Source organism: Rattus norvegicus, chromosome 12 (assembly GCF_036323735.1).
Source record: "Rattus norvegicus strain BN/NHsdMcwi chromosome 12, GRCr8, whole genome shotgun sequence".
In the NCBI taxonomy this organism is placed as follows: Eukaryota; Metazoa; Chordata; class Mammalia; order Rodentia; family Muridae; genus Rattus; species Rattus norvegicus.
Genome location: NC_086030.1, coordinates 48,518,731 through 48,546,441, shown reverse-complemented (window position 1 = coordinate 48,546,441; position 27,711 = coordinate 48,518,731). Strand labels below are relative to the sequence as shown.

At 51.8% G+C, this 27,711-nt stretch overlaps 1 protein-coding gene across 4 annotated transcripts in view; it reads right to left on the bottom strand.

Moving 5' to 3' along the window:
• Positions 1–26,863, bottom strand: part of Sart3 (spliceosome associated factor 3, U4/U6 recycling protein) — a 28,006-nt gene extending 1,143 nt beyond the window's left edge. Inside the window, exons 1-19 of one of the 4 annotated variants that reach the window (XM_006249502.4) lie at positions 26,267–26,405; positions 24,525–24,780; positions 18,648–18,774; positions 17,409–17,513; positions 16,122–16,306; positions 14,433–14,538; positions 13,430–13,554; positions 11,588–11,743; positions 10,338–10,476; positions 9,681–9,788; positions 8,448–8,525; positions 8,272–8,330; positions 7,311–7,420; positions 5,072–5,184; positions 4,244–4,320; positions 3,121–3,289; positions 2,124–2,575; positions 1,597–1,749; positions 1,297–1,487 (exon numbers count right to left, since the gene is read on the bottom strand). In XM_006249502.4, the coding sequence (XP_006249564.1) occupies positions 1,297–1,487; positions 1,597–1,749; positions 2,124–2,575; positions 3,121–3,289; positions 4,244–4,320; positions 5,072–5,184; positions 7,311–7,420; positions 8,272–8,330; positions 8,448–8,525; positions 9,681–9,788; positions 10,338–10,476; positions 11,588–11,743; positions 13,430–13,554; positions 14,433–14,538; positions 16,122–16,306; positions 17,409–17,513; positions 18,648–18,690 (2,369 nt within the window). In that variant the 5' untranslated portion in view covers positions 18,691–18,774; positions 24,525–24,780; positions 26,267–26,405. Of the gene's footprint in view, positions 1–1,296; positions 1,488–1,596; positions 1,750–2,123; positions 2,576–3,120; positions 3,290–4,243; positions 4,321–5,071; positions 5,185–7,310; positions 7,421–8,271; positions 8,331–8,447; positions 8,526–9,680; positions 9,789–10,337; positions 10,477–11,587; positions 11,744–13,429; positions 13,555–14,432; positions 14,539–16,121; positions 16,307–17,408; positions 17,514–18,647; positions 18,775–24,524; positions 24,781–26,266 lie in introns of those variants that run through there. The other 3 variants (XM_006249501.5, NM_001107156.1, XM_039089525.2) reach the window with 3 other exon arrangements.
• Between the last annotated feature and the right edge of the window lie 848 nt (positions 26,864–27,711).

Below are 27,711 nucleotides of genomic sequence, written 5' to 3'. Positions count from 1 at the left end.
CAGAGGTGACAAAATGACGGCCACCTCTCCAACCTCAAAGAGCCTGGTCCTGACAGTTCCATCTATCCGGTGAGCAGAGCAGCACAGCTGCCTGCAGTCTGACAGCCACGCCTCGGGAGCAGGTGGGTTCCAGTCTGCTTAGGCATGGAGATCACCAGACGGATGCCTGTGATGCCAGCTCTGTAGGAGGCTAAAACCCTGTTCCAAAATGTCTAAAGCCAAAACTGCAGCTGTGCTGGCTTTGTTAACCTGAGACATGCTAGAACCGTCTGGGAAGAGGGAACCTTGATGGAGGAAATGCCTCCACAGATTAAGTCTGTGCGCAAGCAGGCAGAGCACTTTTCTAGTGACTGCCACGGAGGTCCTGGTCCCTGAGGTCAAGGTCCCTGAGGTCCTGAGGTCCCTGAGGTGGGGCCGTTCCTGGGTTAACTGAGAAAGCAGGCTGGGCTACAGAGAAGAGCACCTGCAGCTCCTCCAGGACTGGAGCTGATTCCAGCACCCGATGGGGGGTGACTCAATCAGCTGTGATTACAGTTCTGGCCTCCACAGGCACTGCACACACGTCCTCCCTATGTGTGGACAGACATCCACCAAGGAAAAGTACCCATATGCATAAAAATAAAGACAACAATATTTTAAAAAGAAAAATCAGGCAGGCAGGCTGAGGGGCTGGAGAGGTGCTCAAGGGTTAAGGGAACTGGCTGCTCTTGCAGAAGACCCAGGTTTGCTTCCCAGCACCCATAAGGCACTTGTAACTCCAGCTCTAGGGGATCGGATGCCCTCTTTAGGCCTCTGTGAGCACTGCACACATGTAGTACGCAGACAAGATACTCATAACGCACAACATAAATGTAAAAACAAAAAAAGTGTAAGAAAGCAGGCTGGGCCAGGCACGGGGAGCGAGCCGGTGAGCAGTGCCCCTCCACGGCCTCTGCCTCAGCTCCTGCCTCCAGTTTCCTGCCTGCCTTCCTCTCAAGATGGGCTGACTATGCAAGTGATCAGGCAAATGAAAAAGACCCTTTCTCTGATGGTCTTTATCACCAGGACCAGAAACCTAACACTTGCCTGGTGGTCACATCCCCAATGCCACCAAAAAACGGTGCAGACGGGCAGGTCGCCACAGCATGCTACCAGAGCCACTTCCCTTTGGAGACTTCCTGTGCACATCTCCACCAGTGAAACCAAGGACCACACTGAGAGCAACAGGTCCTGGCTTTTCTGACCTACCTACCCCTGCAGCCATGACTGCCTCAGCAAAGGCTGGACAAACCTGCACAAACAGAAGCAGACACTTACGCTCCATACATCTGCCGGGGAACCATGGGGGCTCCTGGGGCTGTCCTCACTTCTGGCTTCTCTGGAACTTTCCGCTGAGGGGGGTTGCTGATCGCCACTTTGATGACGTTCTCTTTGATGGTCATGCCATCCATCTTCAGCACTGCCTGAGAGGCCTGGGACTCATTCTCATACTCCACGTACGCCAAGCCCTGAAACACGAGAAACTGTAAGCCCAGCAAACACAGCATGGGGTGGAGGAGGACAGGGAGGCCCACGCCGGCTACTCTAACAGACCAGCGTCCGCCTGGACCCACTCACCTTTGGCTTGCCGGCCCTGTTAGTAACCAGCCTGAGGTCCTTAACAGTGCCATGAGCCTTACAAATGCCTTCAAGTTCCTCTTTGGTGCAGGAAAAGGGCAGGCCCGAGATGAAGAGTTTGTGTTTCTCCAGGGTGGTGCTGTATCTGAACATCTGAGAACAAGGCAAAGCCAGTAGCTGTGGCAGGCTCGCCCAGCATGTGTGTCCTGCACGCACGCCTGGGCCATATCTGGTCTCAGAATCTTACGTGACAAAGTCACCTGGGCACAGCCCTCTGTAGATGGCCATGCACTGAACACAGGGGAAGGATCACTCTTGCCACCCTCTTAAGCACCCAAAGGAAAGCAGCCATCTTTCCAAACGCTAACTATGGCCATCACTAATCAAGAGGAGGAGGCTCAAAGTGACCAAGCCATGAGACAGCCTTCCAGTTATCAGCAAACAGCCCTTGTGGGCTCCAGGAGCTGAGCACTGCATATCTACCATGAAGACACTACCCTAAAGACATCCTTCTTCAAAGAACATACCTTAAAATCGGGGTTCTTGCTCTTATCCACACAGGGGGACACAAACATCGGCCTTCCTTCCACATTCTTCCTGTCTAGATCCAGGGCCTGCTGGGCTGACTTCTCCTCTTTAAACTCCACATAGCAGTAGCCCCGGAAGTCCCCACGGTTGCTGAAGATTGGCCTGATCTGGACCACTTCCCCACAGGCCTCAAAGAGCGGCCTGAGCTTCACCTCTGGTTCTTCTATGCTGTAGGGCAGGTTGCTGACAAAGACAGTGACACTGTCCTTGCTGCTGTCGTGAGCCACCTTGGGCATGTCCCGCTTAAGGGAGGCGGCCTTCTCTTTCTGCTTGGAAGGAGGAGCAACGTCTATTGTTAAGCATTTCCCGGAAAGTTTTGTTTCTTCCTCCTTAGCTGAAGCCACTCCAGAGGCCAAGCTGTTCTCCATCCTTCTGCGTTTGGAAGGCTGTTCTGCAGGCATTCAAAAGAAGCACAGGCCGTTAGCCAGGCCTGCGCTCCTTCAGCATCGGGCACGTCTCACCACCTCAAACTGCACCGTGTCCACAAGAGGGACAGCCACCATGCCAAGTGTGAACCCAACTTACACAGTCCAGCAAAGGTGCCTCATCAGTGAAGCCAAGAACATAAATGCCTACTGCCCAGTCATCACTGCAGTCAGGAGCCCCTCTCCTGCATCCCCAAGTCAGCCATGAAGACAGGAACTGGGAAGTGTTCTGAAGGTCAGGCAGGTGATGACTGCCCCACACACGCATCTTCAATACTGTCTAGAGCCCTCCCTTCTCCTGCACAGCCCTCCCTCCTCCTGCATGCTGCCAGCAGACATGGACTAGCCTTGGGTGGCCTCTACCACAGCCTCAAGAGGAAGCGACGCAGCGTCCTGACTAAGCTGGGGTGGTACAAGGTGAGGTCGGTTGCAAGTGCTCACCCTGAGGAAATCGGGCCACTCTTGCACAGTTCAGAGAGGATCTGTGCAGCCCCTGCCTGTGTGACGTTACCTTCCTCCTCTTCACCGCACTCTCTCTCATCATCGTCCTCGCCTGCCTTGCGCTTGTCTGCACCTCGCGTCTTCTTCTTTTTCAGGGCTTTCTTCTCCGCCCGCACCTTCTTCCGCTGCTCAGCCTTTTCTTCTTCCTGCTGCACAAGAGCTGCTTCCTTCTCTGCAGCCTAGAACAAGAGGGCAGGACGTGCTGGGAGCTGGGTCGTGCTGGTTAGAATCTGACTGTGGACTGGGCCCAGCCTGTTCTTTTTACTTCATTTCGGAACCTAGCCAAGAAGGGGTGCTGGCCACATTCAGGGTGGGTCTTTCCACCCTACCCGATTAATCCAACTCAGAAAACCCCAGCAGGCTCTAAGCCTAAGCAAGTAGAGATGCTCACACCCCACTCAAGGCCTATTGCGGCTCCTTTAAAAACTTGATTCTTGGGGTTGGGGATTTAGCTCAGTGGTAGAGCGCTTGCCTAGGAAGCACAAGGCCCTGGGTTCGGTCCCCAGCTCCGAAAAAAAAAACAAAAACAAAAACAAAAAACTTGATTCTTGATCAAATTTCCCCTGGTCTCCCCTCTAGCCCTCTTGGATCCCAGCCCCACATCTCCCCCAACTGCACTGACTTTGTCTTCCCACTGAGTCCTACTAGTACCATGGATGTGTCCAGAGTCTACCCAGTGGAGGAGGTAACCTACCCTAGGCTCCACCTTGGAAGGAGACTGAAGGCCCCTCCCAGTAGCTGTCAACTACCAACAGCTTCCAGGAGAGAGGCTCTGTGAGCCACTGAGGCTTCTGTGTGTGTGATCAAGTGTGGTTAATTCATATTGAGTTCAGAGCTTTAAGTGAAGCTACAAATGGCCAAGGTAAGTTTAAATACTGACCCAAATGCTTTATCTAGTAACTTATGAAGGGGCTCAGAGATGGTCAGTGATCACAAGCACCAACTGCTCTTCAGAGGACCCAGATTAAATTCCCAGCACCCATATGGCAGCTCACAACTCTCTGACACTCCAGTCCCAGGGCATCTGATGCCCTCTTCTGGTCACCGTGGGCACTGCCCACACATGGTGCAGACATTCATGCAGACAGAGCAGAGCAGTACAGTCACCACCCCTCGGGAAGCATGTCTGTCACCTTCATCCTTTGCTCGTTCACACGAGCCAAGCGCGTCTCTGTCTTCTGAATGGCTAGGTCCCAATCTTCCAAGGTCCCTGGAGACAGAAAAGCAGAGCTGACACGATCGCTCCTAGGCTGCAGCCGCGCTCCCTGACCCTCACAAGCACTGCAGCGGCTCTTGCTTTAGACAACGCACACCATCAGGCTGCAAGTCTGTAATCCCAACGTCCTTCTGGGCTGCGGCTGCTATGTGTCCTCCTCCTTCCAAAGACAGACTTAAGGACAAAGACTGGACTTTATAGGTGCTCGATGGCAAAGGCCATAATGACACACCAGTGCAAAGTGCATGTGAAACTCAAGAGCTGGAGGAGCCACCCCAGTGTGCTGGCAACTCTGTGCTCACCCTAAATCCACCCAGGTCCCAGGAGAGAGAACCATGCTATTCCCAGGCTCTATTGCTATAGCTTAGAACCAACAACACTGTGGCTCTAAAATCCCACAAGGGACCAAAGGCCATGTGGAGCCCGGTCTCTCCGAGTGTTTGTGGTGCAGATGCTGGCAGAGTGGCAGTGCTCAGGCAGGCAGGCTCCTGTTGGTCAAGGGGACCTGCTAGGAGTCCATTTGGCTGTGGTGCAGAGGACAGCTAGTGATGCTAAGCAATGAAGCCGGGAGTGTGTGTGGCCTGAGAACACGGAGCAACCCTGTCCTGAGGGCTGCCTTCCTGTGCCTGCAGACTGAGGGCTCCTGACACAGGCGAGCAACCAGTCCGCCCCCACACTGGGTGCTATTACCAGCAAGGGTGAAGACCACACCCCGGCCAAAGGCAGAGGTAAGGCTCCTTCCTACCTTCTGTCCTCTCCATGGTGAGCAGCACTTCACAGACATGCTCAGGGTAGTCGCTCGTGCACTGCACAGCTCGGTGCAGAGCCTTCCGACAGTGCTGTGTGTCACCGTGTGCCCTAGGGCACAAAACAAACAGTTGCCACCAGGGTTGTAGCAAAGACCACAGACGGGCTACCTGCTGTGGCGGAGAGGACTGCAGCTTTCAGAGCAGCATGGCCTCTGCAGTCACAGAGGGAGACCCTTCCCTGCGAGCTTTCTCTTGACCACACAGAAGCACCTGGAAATGCACCTCAGGCAGCAGCTGGAGCCAAGCCTTCTGTGCACAGAGGAGGAACAATGCAGGTCCTGACAAAGTTCTCTGCAGTCCACTTGAGGACTCTGTGAACCCATGAAGCCAAAATGGTTTACTTCATGTTGAGTCAGGTTTCACCCTAACGAGTCACAGGCTGCTGATCACACTGGCCCGCAAGTGTGGGGTGTGTGTGTGTGTGTGTGTGTGTTAACATACTCAGACCTTCAGAGCAGGGGTGCTTTGGCTATGGTCTGTACACCCAAGGCTTCAGGAGTCTCAGTGGAGCATCTGAATGCCCTCAGGTTTTGCTGCAGTGCTGGCATTTGCATGGATGGCAGAGCAGCAATGCAGCCTCCGGCGAGGATCTATGTGCTACATGGAAGTGAACAGGCATTCCTGTGCACACACAAGGATGGTGCTTCCTAAAGGAAGTGGGCATCACAGGATTATAGCATCAGGCCAAAGGCCTATCGAATCAGGGGGCAGAAAGACAGACATATTACTACTGCAAGCCATAGAAGCTCACAACACGTTTCCAGGCACATTCCACCTAGACCTGTTGAATTTTGCTGTCATGGAGGGAAAACAGCAAGCTCATGTGAACAGCTGTGAGGCTCCCCCTTCCTACCCCCATCTGCAGGCCAGCCTCTTCATGCCCTACAATGACAACCACAGTGCAGCAGAGGGAGACAGGGACTGACGTGAGAAGCCAGTTAGTCAGCTGTCGCTTACTATGTGAACATATTTGCCACAACAGGAGACGCAGGTTTGGAGATGGCTCAGTGGTTAACAGCACCAGCTGCTCTTGCAGGAGACACAGGTCAGAATGCAGCACCACATGTTGGCTCATAGTCACCTATGACACCAGTTCCAGGGGCTCCACAGACACCAGGCACCCAAGTGACGCACAGATACACTCACACAAACGAACGTTCACACAAACAGCTGCCCTCAGAAAATAAATTTTTTAAATTGTGAGGGTGCACGCCTCTGATCCCAGGAGCTGGGAGAAAAGGAGCAGGCAGATCTCTATGGGTTTGAGGCCAGCCTGGCCTACATAGTAAGACCCAGTCTCAAAAAAAGAAAAAAAAAATGTTTTGTGGTTTTTGTTTGTTTTTTAAATTCCAGCCTGTGACACAAAATTACCTGGAGTTTGGAAAACATAAACATTTCTTTTTCTTTATTCTTAAAAAGGGTATTTACGTTAAGTGCATAATTCATCATCTCTAAAGTCATTTTCATTTGCAGGCAAAGTAAAGCTGGCCTCCCCACAGAAACTGAAGCGTGGGAGCTGCTGGAGAAGCCTGAGGAGCCTGAGGAGCCCGGCTGGCGGCAAGGCCGTGAGACCCCCACACCACAGCTCTATATCCATTTAACTGTTTAATTCAGACACATTTTTTTTTAAATAGGAAAACAAACTTTTTTAAAAAAGGAAAAAGTACTAGAAATACTTTGGATTTTCAATATGTGCTGAATCAGACAGCTGCAGAGTGATCGCAAGCCTGTCATCTTGATATGCACTTGGAAGGCTGAGCAGGTGAATCCCCATGAGCTAGCCTGGGCTACACAGAGCCTCAATCTTGGGAGGGCTGCAGCAGTGTAGAGGGCCACAGTTCAGACACACTCCCACCACACCATGACAGAGCCCCCCCCAACCCTTAGTGACAGACAAGTCTGGTCTCCCGGCTGACCTGATGCTGTCTGGTCTCCTTTAGTGCCGTGTGCTTTCCTATATGTAACAGACTACAAGTAAACAACGACCCACACCCCAGTCCAGCCAGGCATGCCCGAAATAACAACGACTTTAGAGTTTCACGGCTATAGGAGCACATACACACACACACACACACACACACACACACACACACAGAGAGAGAGAGAGAGAGAGAGAGAGAGAGAGAGAGAGAGAGAGAGAGAGAGAGAGAATGAGAATGGAAGTCGGGCCCTCACCTTTCCAGGTTGTAGTACTCCAGCCACATGTTGGCGTACTTGGCATTCCCTCTGGTCATGATGCTGTCCCAGAGTTCTCGAGCTTTCTGCATGTTATTGCACAGGCGAGCCTAAAATACGTGAACAAGATCAGCTAGGACCGCCCTGGACCCTCACCAGCACGCCTCAGAGCTCCTTCCTGTCCCACCCCACGACTGTCACCCTGATCCCTGAGGGTCGCAGGCCTCCCTCAGCACTGTCGGTCCTAAAGCCTCTCTGCAGCGGCAGGCCTCCACGGTCTGCAAGTGGAGCTGTAGCAAACATGGACACGGGGCTTCAGCACACGCAGTTCTGAGCGGCCATTTCCTCTTCCTGCATGTCCGACAAACCCGACTGCAAACTTCACTTAGGGAGCATTCCAGGGAAGACACTGATCCAGCAGCAGGCGCCAGACCAGCTACTTTAAAGTCAAACTGGTAACATCACCTAAGTGCAGAACCTGTTTCCCTGCCCTTCCAAACCAACAAGAATCTCGCCCAGAAGTAACCAACGAAGCTTAGCTCTACTGCCCAGCTCCCTTCATTGCACAGGGGTGGGGTTTCTAACTCTTCTCAGTTGGCTCTCTGGACTCCGTGTGCTGGCTTAGGGAGAGATCGAGTGTGCTACTACTGCTCAAAGAGCCCGCCTTCTGGACGGAGTTAGAGCTTCGGTCGCAGGGCTGGGCTCCTCACAGCACCTGCAGAGGCCTGTGAACGGCACGCCCTCAGCAACCCTCAGGCAGAGGTGAGGGAAGGGCTGAGAGGGAATGAGCCAACGGCCAGCGTCCGGCTACGCTGCTTCACGGCTCTGGCTGGCACCAAGCACGGCACACCAGGTGAGCAAAACTCCTTTGGGCCCTCAAACACAGCTCAGATGCTGGCCCAGTCTTCAGGGATGGGGACCGCTTGGTCAGAGGGTGGAACAGGTCTGTGAAGATGCTCACCTCAACCCGGGCCCAGCTCTGCATGATCAGGCAGCTTGGATCTCCGCTCTCGCTGAAACCTTCCAGAACAGGATGGAACAGTTAGGATGGACAGAGAGTAAGCACTCTGCCTGGGAAGAGGGGCTCGAAAGCAACACTGGTAAGGCAGTGGGCGGACAGCGGGCTGGGTCACTTACGCTCCTCAACCTCCTGCTGCAGATACTCCAGAGCACGCGTGAACATGGACCGCAGCTCTTCCAGCTCTTTGCTAGAGTCTGTTGGAAAAGGTGAGAAACTCCATAAAGCCACCAAAGCTGACATTTTAAAATCTCATACCAGAACCATGGAGGCCTACTATGGACTCAGGAACCTGCCAGACATCCTCTCATAATTAACAGCAGGAAGGTGTGGTGGCAGTGAGAAGCGCAGGCACCGGCCAGCAGACAGGCAAGTGACACAGGGACTATATGGAGCAGTGTGTGACCCAGAGACAGGAGGTGGCACAGGGACTGTATGGGGTAGTGTGTGACACAGGGACAGGAGGTGGCACAGGGACTGTATGGAGCAGTATTTGACCCAAGGTTTTTCTAACTGACCTTTGGTATGGATCTAAAAGATCTAAAAGAACAGAACAGTCTTCCTGGAAAAAAGCCTTGGGGTTTGTGACTGTCAATGTCAACTCCACAGAATATACAATCAGCAGGTGGCTGTGAGTGATGACCCCCATTACATTAATGGAGGGAGGGAGGGGAGCCTGCCCACTGTGGGCGGCGCCATCCTCTGACAGACACCTGCTGCTCTCCCTTCTCACCATACATGTCCTGCAATGGCTGCTCTAAGCTCCGTGCCACAATTCCCCTATGTGCTGGACTGTGCCTTCAACTGTGAGACTTTAAACCCTTCTCCCCTGGGCCACTTTTGTCAGAGTATTTACCATAGCAACAGAAAAGAGACTGAGGGGTTGGGGATTTAGCTCAGTGGTAGAGCGCTTGCCTAGGAAGCGCAAGGCCCTGGGTTCGGTCCCCAGCTCCGAAAAAAAAAGAACCAAAAAAAAAAGAAAAAAAAAAGAAAAGTGACTGAGACAAGGCCAATGGAAGGTCAGACACAGAAAATGAAGGGTGAGGCCCCAGCGGCTGCCAGGAACCTGAAAAAGCACAAGGACCACTATTCTTTTCACCTCACAGTTTGACTTTGGTTGGAAATTGCTAAAGTTTCTGAAGAAAAGCATTACTGAGGGCAGGTCATTCACCAGTCTTCCCAATCACAGTGTGTCTGAAGAGCAGAGACACATCTCCAAGGTGTGTTGAGAAAAGTACACCGTCCTAAAGTGCTTGCACGTCAGCACAGGGACCTGATCCCTGTGCCCAAGGAAAGAGCCCGTGAGGTGGTGCAAGCTTGCAGTCCCACTGCTGGGGATCTGGGGACCGTACCTTGTCTGAAGTCAACCCTTCTCCTCAGGTAGTCTAGGTACACCTGCCAGATCTCCACATAATCAGTGGCCTGGATGAATCCGGCACTCAGAGCATTCTCGAAGGTCGCTGCAATGTGAAAGATATGACATTCACTACTGACAGTTCAAAAGCAAAGAAAGCCGTCAGAACTCTATAAACAAGTGACTTGTGCACTTATAAATTATGCACTTATAAACACAGAGGGCTACAGGTTCCCATGCTCAGCACCACACACCAAGGAAGGAAAAGAACTGACCAAAGTGTTTAAAGGGAGCTGTGGTCTACAAAGGACTCTTCCCCAGTAAGCAAGTGAGCGAGTGAGCAGGTGGGTGAGTGGGTGAGCGAGTGAGTAGCCCAGCTGGGCAAGGAAGACAGATGGTGACTTCTACAAAACTCACGAGTGACAGAAGCTAAGAGCACCTGGGAACCACGAAAGCCTCTACTGCTGCAAGGCAGGCCCGGTGTGCCAGCTCAAGACTGCCACAGCTCTGCTCCCCAACTGAGAGAAAAGGCCTAGAGCTGCAGACAGGGTGGCTCATGCCTGTCATTCCAGCAAGCCTGGGCTCTACAGTGAGCTACACAGGAAGAACACTCTGAAAAAATAACTTAGAAATTCTCCCACACAAATGTTCACACCGGAAATCATTTGATGGTCCAGTCCGTGTCGCTCCATGGCCAGGAGGTACCGACTCCACAGGGCAACTGTCCATGGGCAGTTCCTCACAGCTCGGCTGTGTACAGATAAAACCAAATCCTTTACTTTCAGCTGTCGATCCTATGACAAAGAATTCCAGAGTGAGAGGACAGAACATAAGATGTCCTCAGTATTGGAACTGGAACAGAAACTCCCCGCATAGGCTCATGAGTTCCACCGCTCAGGACCAGCTACTGGCGCTGTTTTGGGAAGTTCTGAAACTCTGGGAGGCAGACCCCCCGCTGAGCAGGTGGGCCTGGGAGAGGTGAGAGCCTTCAGAGTTACAGCTCAGTCCTCCCCCAACCCTGTACCCTGTCTCTGGTCCCTGACGAAGACCAAGCCATAAGCAGATGGTTCTGCCAGAGCCACAAGATCACAGCGCCCTGTCATCACAGCGCCCCCGCCCCCTCAGCCTCCTCCTTTACGCTGCTTCTTTTCAGGTTTTGGCCATGAGAAAAGTGATTCGTAAGCATCAATGAGACATGCCCCGCACAGCAAACGGGAACTGTCTCTCATCACGGTGGTGTGCACAGGTGTGACCTGTCACCTCAGCACTCGGGAAGCTGAGGCAGGAGAGTCACACATTTGAAGCCAGCTTGGGCTACATATTAAGACAAAAGAAATGAAGGCAAAGCCATAAATAAAAGAAGCTACAGCTTTGCTCCCTCAGGGAAGAGATTGCCAGGGGAGCAAGACAGGCAGGGCAGGGGAGCAGGCACTGGACACGGTCCAGAGACACATCCCTGACGGACGGACTTCACCAGGGCTCTTTCCTGCAGAAAGACCTCCATGTGCACACTGGGTCAGCAGTGAAGAACAGAGATGAAGACCCAGGGAAGGATGGAGTAAAGCCAACAGGGAGCCCAGCCACACGGGCTGAGCACTGCTAAGGCCAGCGGTGGTGGTGTGCAGAAGGCCTCACTTAATCCATCTCTCTCACATTTACAATGTTTCCGTACTGGAAACGCAGCATAGAGCACTGATCTATTAAGAGTCCTCAGGAAGAAGACCACAGACAAATTCTTTCTAGAGTTCCCAATCAGTTTAAAGTAGCCTCAAATGCAACAAATTCCTATGCAAATGACAAACAGGACTGCAGGACAGTGGAGGGAGGAGGGAGCGGAAAGGGAAAGGTGCCACCGCTGTATAAGGCTCGCCCTTGAAGGAAACAGAACTGGAGCAGTTATCTTACTAGGTACTGACTGTAGCGGATCCATAAGTCTGGCACCAGGCAGTTCTCCACCAGGGCACGCTCAAAGATCAACTGAATGCGAGCAGGATCCCCAACTTTCATCTCAAAGTCGATGTAAGCTTGGTACTCCGCCAGCCGTGGAGCCTCTGCTTGCAACTGGAACACAGGAAAATCACACTTGTTAAATTTAAGTGCTTGACAGTTTCAGATAGCACAAAACATCTTCAAACAGGTGAGCCTTGACAAGGGCAGCTAACCCAAGATGAGAGCCACCAGGTCTTCTTGTTCAGAACTGCCAACGACAGGATAGATCTGTGTGACCTGCAAGCACTGGGAGCTTTAGCCACCAGCATCCAAAATCTGCTCTACCACACCCCAAGCACACAGAGATGACTGAGCAGAGCCTGCCAACACCCGCTGCTCCCCGTAGTCCCTCAGGCGTCAGTGTTAGAATACAGGTGCAGGCTGAGGCGGGTGGGCCGGGCTGACAAGCTGCACAGCCCATTACCCCTCTTCAGCCCCTCTGCTGACAGCCAGAGTGGAACAAACAGCTTTGGATACAGACATGCACACACGCCGTTTACAGATGAAAGAGGGGAGCACACAGCGGCAGCTACGCCAGAGCCATGTTTCCACAGTGATGACAAGCTGGTCATCAAGACGCTGTGACAGTGAGGGACAAGAGCTGTCCCAGTAACAGCGACAGAGGGCAGGATGTAAGGAGGCAACACTCCTACACGAGCAGCTTGTGGATGAAAACACACCCATGATGTGAAATACCAACTGCATTCTGTACATCAGCAACCACAACAGAAAACAACTCTAGCTTACAAAGTCACCGAAACCCATTGTCTGCTGAAAGCCTCTATGAACAGTGGGCGCACTTCTGGGGTCACCACGGCCTCCGAGGTGAGATGGGAACTCCTTCACACTGCCCACAGACCTATGCAGCAGCGATTAAACATTTAACATAACTGAAAAGTTAAGTGTAGGTCTGACACAGACTTGATCCGGGCTGAGGTTTCAGGACGATGAACCATCACCAACAAAGACAGTAGTTGAAAAGTAAAAAGACACCATCAGAAGCCAGGACTCCCAAAAAGTACCCAGAAAAATAAAAGGAAAGGGGAAAAAGGGTTTTACAACTTCTAAAACTTTCAGGCTTCACAGAACAGAAAGCCCCAATGGCCAATGCACAAGAGGAAACGCTCTATCATTAGTGATCAAGAAAAGACAAACTCCAACCTGACTTGGAGCACAAGTTAAGCTCACTCGTGTCAACACAGGACTGGTCACTGGTCACGCTGTCAGGGGTGCAGAGACCCAGGACCTTCTGCAACATGGCCCTATGACCAGCAAGTTCCCTGTTCTAACACATGCTAGGGCTGGAGAAACTCCTCTGTCTGTACAGACGACACTGCTACACATACAACCCCACAGGGCAACACACAGGCTAAACATTGGTGACATATAAGCTACACACACACACACACACACACACACACACACACACACACAAGGTGGGGGGGCGGACATGCACGCAGCCCAAATGACCACGTCAAGTTCTTCAAGCAGGGTCAAGCACTTTGTTAAGGGTCCTTTACAGTAGCACAGCTATCAAAACGGGTGGGACTACCATGAATTCATCAAGTGACTACCTCCAGGGAGAGGAGCACAAAGGAGATTCCTAGGGCACTGCAGTGCTCTCTCCTAACCTGGGTGCTGGGAACACGCATGTTCATGTTGTTATATGCAGTGCATGTATGCAGTTAAGACAAACCTCAGAGAGACTGTTCACATGGTGGGAGAGCTCTGGGACGTCCCAGGGCACAGGGCACTCACCAGTGCTTCCTCGTAAGGCTTGTACTTCTCCAGCTGCCCCAGTGCCTTCTGATAGCTCTGAAGTACGGACTCAGGTATGGGCTCTTCTGACCATTCTTCATACTCTGCAAAGGTGGCCTCCATCTCTACAGAAAGACGGATTCAGGCTGTGGGTTGTGCCATTGAATTTTATCAACAAAAAGCCAGAAGACTCAAGTGCCACCCACTCCTCCCACATCTGTGGTTACCACAACTCTCTGTTCAGTTCCCAGTCCTGTGAAGCCCGCAGGTACCCTCGGGACGTCTCAGAACAGCAGCCGGACAACCTTCCCCACATGAACAAGGCTCCCAGCACTGATCAGGAGCTGCACAGCAGTGTACACTTCCTCCCTGCCCTCCTGGGTCCCCCACCTCCGCACAGTGGTGTGCTCCACTGCAGGCCCCAGGTTAGGTGAGGAAAGAAGCGGAAGTCTCAGCAGAGCAGCCTGGCCGCCTAAGCTACCAGGTCAGATGGAATCTACGACAGGTCAGCTCTGCCTTTTCTGGAATACGCCCAGCAATTCTAGTGCAGGCCTGAGATAGACAAGGGCGCCACCAACCCCACACAGGAAAGGCCCTCCCAGCACAGCCCAGCCTCACCAAATGGGCCCACCCACAAAGCCCCTAAAACTGAGACATGAATGGCTACAACCAACTTCTGAAGCAAGTCACTGCACAATTTGCAGGACGCCCGTGGCATGCACAGACAGAACAGCATGGAACTCTTGGTCAACAGTGTCTCAGGGAATGAGGCACTGTGACCATGTCCCCCTTTCCAACTATATCTTAAAGTAAAAAGAAATGTCAGCTGGGCTCCAGGAAACATGGCCTCTCACCCTGCCATGGGTCTAATAACTCAGATTAACACAAAGCAGCCTTTTCCAACCTGAACACCAACCCTGCCTGCCCCGCAGGATGCTGGGGAAGGCCGCGAATGAGGTACTAGCGAAGCAGAGGGCGGGCGGCAGACAAGGCTGCTCCTTACCGTACAGTGGGATCGCCAGCTGCCGCCGGAAGAGGCTGTGCACTCTCTCCAGCTGTGAATCAAAGGTTTGTTCCCGGTCAGAAGGGGAAAGGAAGGCAGCTATGGGCTAAAGAGGCAAATCAGTAGTAAGGGAAAGCACTGGTCCTCCTTCAGAAAAACTCTCAGCAAATCATCAGCTCCAACAGAAAAAAGAGTCTATGACGCTTTACACAGGCGGTGTCCTCCATACTGTTGCCTCTAGGGCTTATGGCAGGAAGACAGAAAGGCATACAAGGGACCCAGGGGTCAGTGAGATGACTGTGCGGGTAAAGAGAGTTTGCTTGTCCCTAGGTTGTCCCTAGGTCCACAAGGTAGAAGGAGAAAACCAACTCGCACACGTTGTCTCTGACCTCTACATGCAGCTGTTGTCCACATAAAACACTAACACACGCACACACGCGCGCGCGCGCACACACACACACATATACACACGCACACACACATACACATAACACTAACACACACACACACGTGCACATGCGCACACGCACACGCACACACACGTAATAAAACAAACAAGCGAAACCCAGTTTTTTTAAAAGGAAAGAAATTTAGGCTGGAAAGATGGCTCAGAGCTTAAGAATACTGGTTGCTCTTCCAGAAGACTTTAGTTCGATTCCCAGCACCCACATGGTGGCTCACAACTCTAATAGGATCTGATGCTTCTTCCAGACTTCCAGACAGTTGTTCAGGAAGATAGAACACTCATAAATAAATCTTTAAAAGGAAGATGAAGGAAGAAAGGGAGGAAGGGAGGAAGAGAGAAAGGGAGGAAGGGAGGAAGGGAGGAAGGGAGGAAGGAAGGGAGGAAACCAACTACAGGTACAGAGCCTAAGTATCACAAAGGAGAGGACTTGGGGTCACAGCCTTGGTCGGGGACCTGATTGCTTACAGTACAGAGGCAAGACCTAAACGTAGGGCCAAGTTGCAGGCTCAGTAACTGCACTGAGAAGGCTATGGTAGAGCCACAGCAGACAAATCAAGTGTTTGGAGGGGCAGGCATAGCAGGCACGCGAGCCCAGCAGGGAGGCAGAGGCAGTAGATGCTATTGTCTGAGGCCAGCGTAGGCCTGTGTCCAGACGTCAGACTCTGAGCACAAACACAACCAGCCCTGGCACCCAGAGCAGGCAGACGCCTCCTCCACCAGCCTGAAGGCTGGTTTACACAATGTCACAGGAGGCCACAGGGCCAGGCTCCCAGTCCCACTGTCAGTCAGTGCTCAAAAGGTTTAGAGCATGGAGCATTTTGGATTTCTCAGTTCTAGATTTGAGATACTTGACCTGTGATGACCACCTGTGAGGGGCCCCGGAGAGGGCACAGCTGTCTATCCACCCTTGAAAAGCCTCCCCTCAGTCACATGATCATGACACAAAGATATGCATACACTATTATACACATACACCAAGACACAAAACCCCATGTTCATGCACACACACACACACACACACACACACACACACACACACAGAGTTATATAAAGCAAGAAAACAGTCATCTACTTCCAAGCAAGATAAGTCCCTCACTCTGCCAGAGACTACTGACTTTGCTGTTTACTGGCCATCCCTTAACAGACCAGCAAAAGCTGGTTAGACTCTTGGGGGCTTGTTTCAAAATAGCGCTTCCTACAAGTGTGGAATCACAGGCACTCACCCGAGCAGCTTCCACAATGGCACTTTCAAACTCCCGGTAGGCCTCCCAGATGGCCAGACCTTTTGTCATGTGTAGGCCAACAGATGACAGGGCTCGTTCAAACACAGAGCGAACTTTCTCTAGGCCACCTTTCTGACCAATGCCACCAACTGAGTACTGGCCATATTCTAGCCAAATGTTCGGACCTAAAAAAAAAGAAGCAACTTATAAGCCCAGCTCATTAATATGCCCCATGTCACCCTCATGAGGACAAAACACAGGCCCACCCAATATGTGCAGAACAGCACCGCCAACAAGCACTCCAGCCTCCCGCAGCGTTGACTCTCAGGAGCTGTCTGCATGTTCCTAAGCACAGCACACTGACCACTGCACGCCAGGGGACAAGTATGTAACTGAGTGCACAGTCGCAACTGAGGGGTAGAACAAGGAGCCATGCATGCAAGGGCCTGTGGGTAGGTTTATCTCCAACAAAGTGACAGACAGACAGACAGAAACACAGGTGGGGGGGGGCTTGAAGGAACCCACTTGCATATTTCAATGACTACAATTATAAATCTGAGTCACTTTTCCAAAATATCTCAGTTTCTAGAGTGTTTCTTGCTAGACCTTAGTCTTGCCAGTCTTCTGATGAAAAGGAAGAGATAAACCAAGAGCCCCGAGCCTGTGATCAGGAATCCACTTGTTTTGAGATTCTGAGGCGAGGTCTTCCCTTCAGCCCCACTGACTGGTACACCTGTGACAACTAATGAGCCTACCACGATGGGTGTGGTGGTGACACCTGTACCCAGTACAAGAGAAGCAGAGGCAGGAGGATCACCACAAACATGAAGGCACGTGGCCACAGCCCCTTTTGACACAACTATTCTATTTTTGGCCATCTTAGAGCTATGATGCAAATGCTGCTCTCAGAGGTTGGGTTTTTTCTTTGAGACAGGATCTCATGTGTCCCAGGAGAGCCTTCATCTCACTAGATAGATACTCTAGGCTACCCTTGAACTCCTCATCTCCTTCTTGACTGCTGTAGCCCAGGCTGGTGACAGGGACACACCTGTGCATGTGCTGGGACGGGGCTGAAGCACAGCAGCCTGAGCTGGATGATGAGGCCTTGCCTAAAGCATCAGCAACAAGGACAGAGGGACAGACTCGTGTCTGTCCCAGCATTCAGGAGGCAAAAGTAGGATGCTCATGAACTGTAGCCTGGGAAGGCGCATGCGTGTATATATACCCCCAACACAGCACAGGGCAGGAGAGGTCAGGCACCACAGCACCCAGGGCCCAGGCACTCACAGATGTAGTCCTTCACGGCTCTCTCAAAGAGCTCGTAGACACGCTCGCGGTCCAGGCCGTCCACAGCCATGCTGATCTCATCGTGGAGCCACTCCAGCCAGAGCTCTAGAAATGACGGACAGCTCAGCTCAGCACGGCTCAGCACATGCCTTCACCTGCTCCCACTGGATCTTAAAGTAGGGCACAGACTGCACTCCTGACACAGAGGCCGCCACAGCCATCATGTCAGACACTCACTACTCTGCAAAGCACTTGACATGTTCCCATCCAATCTGCATGTCAATCTTGTAAGATACTCAGGGCCCGGGGTTGGGGATTTAGCTCAGTGGTAGAGCGCTTGCCTAGCAAGCACAAGGCCCTGGGTTCGGTCCCCAGCTCCGAAAAAAAGAAAAGAAAAAAAAAAAAAAAAAAAAGAAAAAAAAGATACGCAGGGCCCACTAGCACATGACACACCTATCCACAGGTGTGGATCCTACTCTGTTGTGTACCAGCAAGACTACAGCTGCCCTCGGTCAACTGCTGAGAAACTGAGTCTCCACAGTCTCCGTGCTCTGTTTATGGTCTGTTAGTGAGAAGCCTTAATAGAACCATTCAGTGTGCTCTCTCCCAAGTTTCATGTGAGTTCTGGGGGAGAACTGTGTCTGAACAACACCAGGGTTGCCAGGCTGAACAGTCAGCTGTAAATACGCACAGGCCCAGCCTGTGACAGAGGTGCTCACTGCCAATGTGTTTCTCAGGAGCAAATGTGTAGACATAAACAAGATGCACAACTACTGCCCCAAACACACATTTGCATGTGAAACTATTACATTTCCAGGCTGGGGGGATGACTCAGAGGTAAGGAGCTTGCTGCTCTTCCAGAGGACCTGGGTTTGATTCCGAGCACAGTGAAGTTAAATTATGTTAAAGAGGATGTTTCTCTTAGTATTGGAGTAAGAAACCAGTATTCTACACGTGAATCTGTATGATCAGACTACAGATCACACAGACTACAGACTACACACTGTTGTGCAGAATAGTGTGAGACAATGAGGAAACAAGAAGCAGGCAGCTTGGGGTTGGGGATTTAGCTCAGTGGTAGAGCGCTTGCCTAGCAACCGCAAGGCCCTGGGTTCGGTCCCCAGCTCCGGGGGAAAAAAAAAAAAGAAGCATGCAGCTCTTCTTCACTCACTCTGCAGGCCAACTGCTCCCCTCCCCCCACACCACCCCATCCCACCGTACCCCCAAAGCATGTGTTACCTTCAGTCAAGGGGAAGATCTCGCTCATCTTCTGTCGGGCCATCCTCACTTTGTTGAGCTCGCCTTCCAGCCGCAACAGCCTGATGAGTCCCACGTGGCAGTTGTAATCATAGCCATTGATGGACAGCTGAGAGGAAAGTCACAGGCCTAAGAGCCAGCCTCTCAGGGCTCAGCGCATATCACAGCACCGGCCCCACCACACAGAAAACACCAGAGGCCCCCCAGGCTCTCTAGCAAAACAAAGAGTGCCATCCTTATCCCGAGCCAAGTGACCTGTGACTTCCTCAGCCTCGGCTCCCCAACTATATGGGGCCCGAGTCTCCGTCCACAGAGCTCATGGGGTTTAAATGGCAGGTGTGTCCCGAGTTCCTTGACTGTACTGAACAGAAGAAGTAAGGACATCAAGATGGTGTGGGACCCATGGCTGTAGCCACCAACCCTGGCACACATCCCAAACCTACCAAACAACTCCTGTGTGGCAAGACAGCCACAGGTTCCTGGGCTGCCTCTAGACAGACAATGCCATGACCACAGCTTTTTGGCTGTTTCTTGTTTTTAGTATTTTCTTTAACTATGCACATCTAAGGTACCTGACATCGGTTGTTCTGAGTCTAGAAGGCAGAGCCACAGTCGGCTGAGGTTATAGGGAGTTCCTGACCTGTGTGCTGAGGGCCAAGCCTGGGTCCTCTGCCAAGTGCTCTCTCTCCAGTCTCATGTGACTGGTTTTTGAGAAGGGTGGTGCATTCTGGGTAGCCCTGGACACCCTCCTCCTACTCTGGAAGGCAGATCTTACTGTCACCAGAGACCCACTTGTCACTGGAGCTGAACTTGTTGCAGCACCGGCTCCCCAGCCTTGGCACCCAGCTCTCTACACCATGGCGTATCACACCATGGCGGGATTCCCCAACCCCAACTGGAATCTGCCCAAGCTCAGATGTACGGGCTTTTACATTTGGAACCTTTCAAGGTAAAAACTGAAAATACCTCTTAACTCTTGCACTCAGTGAAAATAGAATATAAGAACAGGATTAGCAGCAGACCCACCCCGAGAGAACCAACGAAAGTCTTCCGACAGGATGGTGTGATACTGAGGAGGGACTGTGAAGCCCACAGAACGGAAGGAACAGAAAACAGGTGAGCGAGGGGAGCCCTGTCTGTCTCCTGGGAGCCCTGTCTGTCTCCTGGGAGCCCTGTCTGTCTCCTGGGAGCCCTGTCTGTCTCCTGGGAGCCCTGTCTCCTGGGAGCCATTCCTAAATCATATCAGGAAGAACAGACGATTTAAGACCCTCTGGCCCCAAGTCAGCCTTTTACGAGTGGGAAGGGAAAAGGCTTCCACACCACTCAAGTCAATGCTAAGGCCCTCAGTGGAAGATGCCAACACACAGAGCAACACGGTGAGTCAGGCGTGCTGCAGTCCCAGCACTGCCCGTCAGAGGTGAGAAGACTGAAGTCATAGCCTTGGCTACTTCGAGAAATTCCGTTTCAAGGGGGGGAAACTGGATGGTGTGATAGTGCATGTCTTTAATCCCAGCACTCAGACAGAGGCAGGCAGATCTCTGGTCACCCTCCTCCTACTCTGGAATGCAGATCTTACTGTCACCAGAGACCCACTTGTCTGATCTACACAGTGGATTCCGGGTCAGCCGTGGCGACACAGGGAACCTGTGTTGAAAAAGAGAAGAAAAAACTGGCAAAACCCTTTCAGCAAACAGGCAGACTGCATGAGGGTCAGCACCCTTAGCCAGAGAGGACAAGCCCACAGAATCCAGTGTCCTTAGATCCACAGGGGCTGACAGACACCAGTCCCACCACTGTAATCGTGCAAAGGCAAACCCCTGAGCCTCCACACCAGGACAGCCAGCACATGCGAGCTCATGAAGCCGCCTTCCTAGCGCCCAAACTGCACACAGCCGGCATGGTTACAGCGTAGGGCTAAGCCACGGTGGACACTCACATTCTGCTACACACTCAAAGGGAGGGACATTCTTGAAATGGAAAGGTGGTTCCGAGTCAAAAAACAATTAGTGTAACTTTCCTCTCAGCAGATAAAGGGGAGACAGTGACCTTACTGCAGAAAGGGCATCTGACAAAAGTGTCCAACCAGGACTTAAAATTTATATTTGGCAAAAGAACAGAAAGACAGAGTAGCCTGTGAGCTTCCCTGGTGATCCCCCATGGACATGCACCCAGAACCTTCTAAAACCACACAGAGATGTCCACAAGTGTTCTCTGGTCAAACATAGTTGAGTCTGAGGCTCACACAGCTAAAGAAAAGAAATGACTGCCGTAAGGGGAGGGAAAGATGACAATGCCCACGTGCTGAGACAGTGGGTAAACCATGGCTAACCTACAACTCATTAGAAACAAGAAGCCAGGCTAGCAATGCATACAAGTCTACTATCACAGGAAGTTTCTGGAGTAGTTAAACTCACAGAGAGGAAGCTGACTGGTGTGCTGGGCTGGGAGAGAGAGAAGGGGCTACTGCATGGGCACTGGGATCCAGGTCTGCAAAATGAATCCTTCTACAGATCTCCACAGATATGAACAGAACTTATACTAAGACCTGCACATCTGGAAATGTTCCAGATGGCAAATTCTAGACCACAAAGTCTGAAAATAGCACTTCAATAGGCTGGCACAGCACAACCCTAACTGCAAAGTGTCACAGAGCCTGTCTCCTGAGTGACAGCATGCTCTCAGGGCAGATATCTTCACAGTTCCTGAGGTCTTGAAGACCTACAGCAACAAGCTTATGTACCAGGAGTGCTTACATCCCGGACTCCAGAACTGTGGTGGCCCTCGCCTCTAGTCCCAGAACTCAGGCAGCAGAGGTAGGAGGATCTCTGTGACTTCTGGGACAGTAGGGCCATTTTAGAGAGAGCTTGCATGAAAAAGAGGGGGAAAAGGGAAAACTTGTTTTGTTTTTTATGTCGGAAATAAAAGCAGTGCTGAGAAAGCAGACCGCTGAGCTGGCGGAGGACTGAGCAGGAAGAGCCCAAGCACACAGACAGCAGCGCTTGTTCTGTCCGTCCATCTGCTGAAACCAGCCAACGGCCCATGACTGCAACCCTGAGGTGGTAAAAACAGGACTCAGAGCCTAACTCTTATACCAGACTTGGAGTAGCTCTCCAACTGCTTGCTACCAAAACACACAGAAAGATAACAGAACATAAAAAGGACTTAGAAATGAGCTGGAGAGATGGCCCATGGTTAAAAGCCCTAGCTCTCCTTCCCAGGGACCTGGGCTCCCTCCTCGACACTCATGCAGCAATCATCCCTAACTCCAGATCCAGGGATCCACGCCTCTTCCAGCCTCTGACCACATGTGCAGTGAGCACTGGGTTTCTTTCTTTTTTTTTTTTTTTGTTTTTGTTTTTTTTGTTTTTTGGTTCTTTCTTTTCCGGAGCTGGGGACCGAACCCAGGGCCTTGCGCTTCCTAGGCAAGCGCTCTACCACTGAGCTAAATCCCCAACCCCTGAGCACTGGGTTTCTTTAAAAACACAGAAATATTATAAAAATGTTTTTGTTTTAATCCCAGGCATGGGATACAGGGCTGCTTTAGACTGTCCACAGCAGCTAACTATGAGTGGTCTCGTGCCCTAGGAGGGGCATGATTTTGTCAGCTGTAAACGGTTCCTGTGACTACCTGGTGTTTGCAGTTCTGGGGACTTTTCAGAGGACAGATAAACGCTGGGGCCCAATAGTGGGAGGCTGGTTGGTGTTAGGATGCAGCTGACTGCAGTCTGTCAAGTAGTCTCTGTGCAGAGAGAAGATCTGACATCCTGATGGCAAAGATCAGGCTTGCCCCAAGGAACTCGATGCCTTTAGTCAGCAGGAAGCCCTCCTGTCCCCTCTATCCTGTTTTCTTCTCTACCTACTAGTAAGGGGTTGATGGGTAGAAGAAAAAGGAACCCACAGAGTAGCAAAGACAACTACATACACACTTGTGAGCCCAGCATCGGAAGCTAAGGCAGCCTGAAGCTCATCCCACAACCCATCTCAGCATCGGCTGAAATGCACTGGCCAGGCTTGAGCCAGTGAGCTGGTCCTGCGGGCCCTGCACGTGCACTGTGCTGGGGAGCTGGGAAGGGCACACCTCTCATGGGTCCGTGCTTAAGATCGAGCATTAGTCAAGGTAAGAGCAATGGAGTGGGGTCAGCAGGGACATACTTCAGGTTCCCCCCGCAAGGAGAACACAGTCACAACACCTCGGGGCTGAGAGCCCAGGACCTAAATGTGCTCTGTGACCATCACAGGGGGTTCTTGATGGTTAGCGCCAGGGATGGCTATGTGTCCTTCCCATGAACACGGCATGTGGTCAATTCCCACTGTCAACTGACACAGCCTAGAATCACATGGGAAGAGTCTCAGTGTGGTTTTTCTAGACCAGACTGGCCTGTGGTGTGTCTGCAAAGGACTGTCTTGATCGCCCTAGGTGGGGTGGCACATTCCCTAGGCAGGGCAGTTCTGAACTGAGTTGAGTACACTCTCACAGGCATGCATGCTCTCATTCTCTCTGCACTTGACTGTGTGTGACTGGCAGCTGCTCCAGGCTCCTGCTGCCTTGACTTCCCTGTAGTGATAAACCAGACCCTCAGGTCGTGAGCAACTTTCCCCTAAGTTGCTTCAGTCAGGTTCACCACAGCAACAGTGAACAGAATTAAGACCTGACATGTAGGACTTGAAGCAAAAGCCAAAGCGAAGGGTGGCCTTTGGTGTCAGCTTCTGACTTTCTGAACAGGACGATGCCAGGATGGACTATGAAGGTGTGCTGAGCCCCTGACCCACATCGGACAGCCCAGGCAGCTCAGTGGGTAAGCACCTGTGGACCAAGCAAGTATGAACCAAGCACAGGAACCTGAGCTCGCTCTCCAGCGTGCACCTTAGAAAGCCAGGCATGTGGCTCGCTAGCAATCCCAGAGCTGGGGAAGGAGATGGGGGGGGGGGGGTGTTCAGGAAAGGATGGACTCTGGCCTACGTATGCACACGTACACACAGAAACCCTTCCAAACAGTTCAAGTGATGAGCGAGTGTACACTCTGTTCTATCCTAGGCTCAGGCCATCATTAATGACATAAAAGGCTTAAAGAGGAGACTCAGGCAAAGCTACCTGGTCAAGACAGAGCACAAAGGATGCCACACACACAAGAAAGGCACAGCAGAGAGGGTACGGCTGGCCAATAGTGCAGAAGCCTTCACTTAACATGCATTATGCACCCAAATGGGCCACACTTACGGATGGGCCAATGTGAAAGTGCACATGACGTATACTGCCAATGCGAGAAGTGTGCACCACTGCACAGCCTGAACACATTTCCTCTTTAAGGGCAGGGAGAGCCAGTCTATCCCCCAGTTTCTGCTGAGTCAATGCAGTGAACCCCTGGGCATGGTAGCTAAAGGCTCCTAACTCTGCATGTGAGAGGCTGAGGCTAAGGCAGAAGATTGAGCCAGCCTAGGCTAGAGAGTGAGCGCCAGGTTAGCCTGAGCTACAAAGTCCTCTTGGAGCTGAAGAGATGGCTCAGCAACTGCAAACAAGCCCTACACTGTAACTTGGATCCTGGGGACCGCGATGAGGACGGAGAGGACTGACTCCTATAAACTGTCCTCTGACATGGCACAGGCGCACCTGTGTGAGCACCAAACAGAAGCCTGCATTCTAAAAGACAATAGCGCCTCTCAAAACAAAAGGATTCAGAACACTTAGTACTAAAAAGTAGGAATGATAACCACCTGCTCCAAAAGGCCTCTAATAATTAGACAAAGGGACAAGTGGGGCAAGCTAGAGCAACATTCTGTAACTGGAAAAGAATCAGTGCTATAAATGCAGGCCAATGCAATTATTGGTTAGAGGTTAGCCGATTGGCCTGTGTTACTCACCACAAATCACTGAGGGACCGCACCTCCAGGGGGGTATCTGGACCACAGATGACCATAAGAGATCAAGGCCCACTTGTGTGAATTCAGCCGAGTCAGATCCTACCATTTGCTGAGCCTCGTTTCCTCACGAGAACAGGCTTCATCTTTTTGGTCCCACTCCTCCATATCTTCTCCTTGTCCCATGAACAACTGGGGTGCACTAGATTTTGGTCTTCTGGCACAATGGTTTACAGCTGGGTTTGCCCAACAGGAGGCACTAGCAGAAGCATGGGGGGTGGGGGGAGACAGTATCAGGTCTCAGGTGCTACCTCCATGAATTTAAGGCTTTCCAAGTAACATAAGGCTCCCTTCACCCCTTCAGACCTAAGATAGACACCGAGTCCTGCTGTGACTGGCTACGGGAACAAAACTTGCATCCCTGGTTCCCCTGCCCACATTTATAAACAGTGACTATTCATGCATCTTTGCTCAAATTACTCTAACTTGACTTTATCACCTACCCCTGCTAGCACACTGGATTGTAAAGGAGCTATCGCCAATGACAGATCAGGGACCATTTTACTGCTAGGGACCGGGCAACTACGGCAACTTCACTAGGCAGGTGTCATGGGTTATCATAATTATGATAATCCCATTTTACAGGAGCTGTTGCTCCTAATTTACATCAGAAGCTGTTAAGAAAACAAAAAACAAAAAACAACAACAACAACAACAACAAAAAAAAAACTTGAGGACACATGAGTAGAAGAGCTATTACACAATCCCAGAAGGATTCTGGCTCAGCGATGAGGACCACTGGTTGCTCTTCCAGAAAACCCAGGTTTGAGTCCCAGCAACCCCAGAGCGGCTGACAACAGTCTGGTAATTACAGGTCCTGGAGACCTGATGCTTTCTTCTGGTCTCAGCTCACACACTCATGCAGGCAAAACACTCATACACATAAGATAAGAGGGAGTTAGTGGCTCCTGCCTAGCAGGGACGACAGAGGGAGGCAGACCTCTGTGAGCTCCAGGCCAACCCGGTCTACATAACGACTTCCAAGTCAGCCAAAGCTACATACTGAAATCCTGCCTCAAACCCCGCCCCCACCAAAACAAAAAACAAAAAAACAAACAAAACAAAACAAAAAAAAAAAAAAAAAAACGGGCTTCAGATCAAAAGCCTCAACCTCTGCGCTTCTACTACAGTCGCGGTCTATTTTCCGTTCTACACCACATTTGACCATTATTACTATCCCTAAAGGAAAATAAGTTCTCCTCCGACTGTCAGACGGCTAAACCTTATCTGGTTAAGAGTGGCAGTCCCGGGCTGGAGAGATGGATCAGCAGGTAAAGTCGTTTGCCGCCACACCTGATGACCAGAGTTCAATCCCCGGAACCCACATGGTTATGAGACAACCGCGTCCGGGCATGCATACAAACACAAGTTTAAAAATACAAAAAGGATAAGAGCCCTGATTGGGTTCAGCCTGAAAAGATAAACACTTTCAGCTGAGTGTCACCTTGGGCAGGAGCCTCAGTTTCCCAGTGAAACCGGATTAACACTACTTCCCCAACCATGAAGAGGATCCAATGGAATACTTTACGGAAGTTCTGGGCACCCACTGAGCTCGGGAACCGGGGACCCACGGTGGCTGACAGCGCCCTGGAGACCTCAGCGGTCTCCATAACCACGGAGGACCGAGGGGGCGGGCCGGGCCTGGGGACCCGAGGGAAGAGAACCCGCCGCCCACCCCGGCCCACCTGCTCCTCCAGCCGCTCGATCTCCAACTGGTTCTTCTCCTCCTCCTCGTCGTACTCCCACTCGTCCTCCCCGGCGGAGCTCTCGGCGGAGGAAGCCATGGCGGCGTCCTCCTCATCCCCATCGCTCTCGCTCACACCTTCCTGGTGCACCTCCCGCTCAGGGCCCTTGGCTTTGGCTGTCTCCGCGCTGGACAGCACCTTCCTGCCCACACCCGCCGGCTTCGCCTCATCCTCCTCTCCCTCAGCCTCAGGCCGGGCCTGGGGCTCAACCTCCGGCTCGGACGCCGAGGATGCAGTCGCCGTCGCCATCTTGCGCAGCCCGCGATTCTCGGGTCCTCCCTCGCCCGCCGAAGCCCGGCGAACATTAGGCTGTCCGTGGCGTCTGCCTGACCAAAACTCCGCTCGGCGCCAGCGGAAGTGGCACGAAGGGCCTCAGGGCGGAGGAAGCCGTGAAGACTCCACCACTGATATTATCCTTAGGCGTCTCTGGACGCCACTGTCAGGAAGAAAGGCTCACTAGCATAACCTGCGTCGGGCTACGACCTTGGACAGCTTTTGGGTCTTGGGACCGGAAGTGGCAGCCATACCGGCAGTTGTGTGTGCGTGATGGCCATAGTTAAGGTCCAGACGCCATCTTAGGAAGGTCAAAGTCATTTTTTTTTTTTTTTTTTTTTTTTTTTTTTTTTGGACTAAAGGATTTCTGCAAGGCTCAGCCCGCTCCAGTGCGTTGTTGTTTCGCAGCAACCGGCCCTCAGGTGCGGACAAAATTCCAGTTCCTCCGCGATACAATGCACCATTCACGAGAAAAGCCTATCTCTCAGTATAAAGCTCCCTCCCCTTTCTAGCACCTAGTATCTAACAGGTGTTAGACGCATCGATTTTGTGACTATATAGCCAATGCTAACACATTACAGTAAGTATCGTCTCGGGATGCAGTGGATTGTAAAACAAACATGTACATGTCGAGGAGGTATGGTGTTTGTTTCTTTTATACTCCTCGTTGTTGAGGTAGAAAAAAAAAAAAAGAACACTGCTGTTTTCCTCTGCACTGCCTTTCTCCTTCATCAGCAAGGTTAACGAGACAGGAATTGCTTTCCTCGGGACTCCCAGGAATTTTTTTTTTTTAGTGACACCTAGTGTACACTTGACATGTTATTTGCTCCGTAGATGAAACGGCTGCCTTTGAATTAGAAAAAAAAAAGCCTGAACCTGAACAGAGACTCATGCAAGCTCGAATCCCAAATAAGCCTGAGTCTGAGCATCCTCGGGCAAGTCAGGCCCGGCTTCCCACTTCTGGGCGGCCCCACGCCCATCGCAGCACCAGACAAACGTGACCGCAGCTTCAGACCTTCCCGCTCTGCGCCGCGTCCACGCCCCTTCCGGAGGCGTGACCAAAGAGACCGGCCGAAACGCGTGCACGCGCTTGGAGCGGAGAGCGCAAGCGC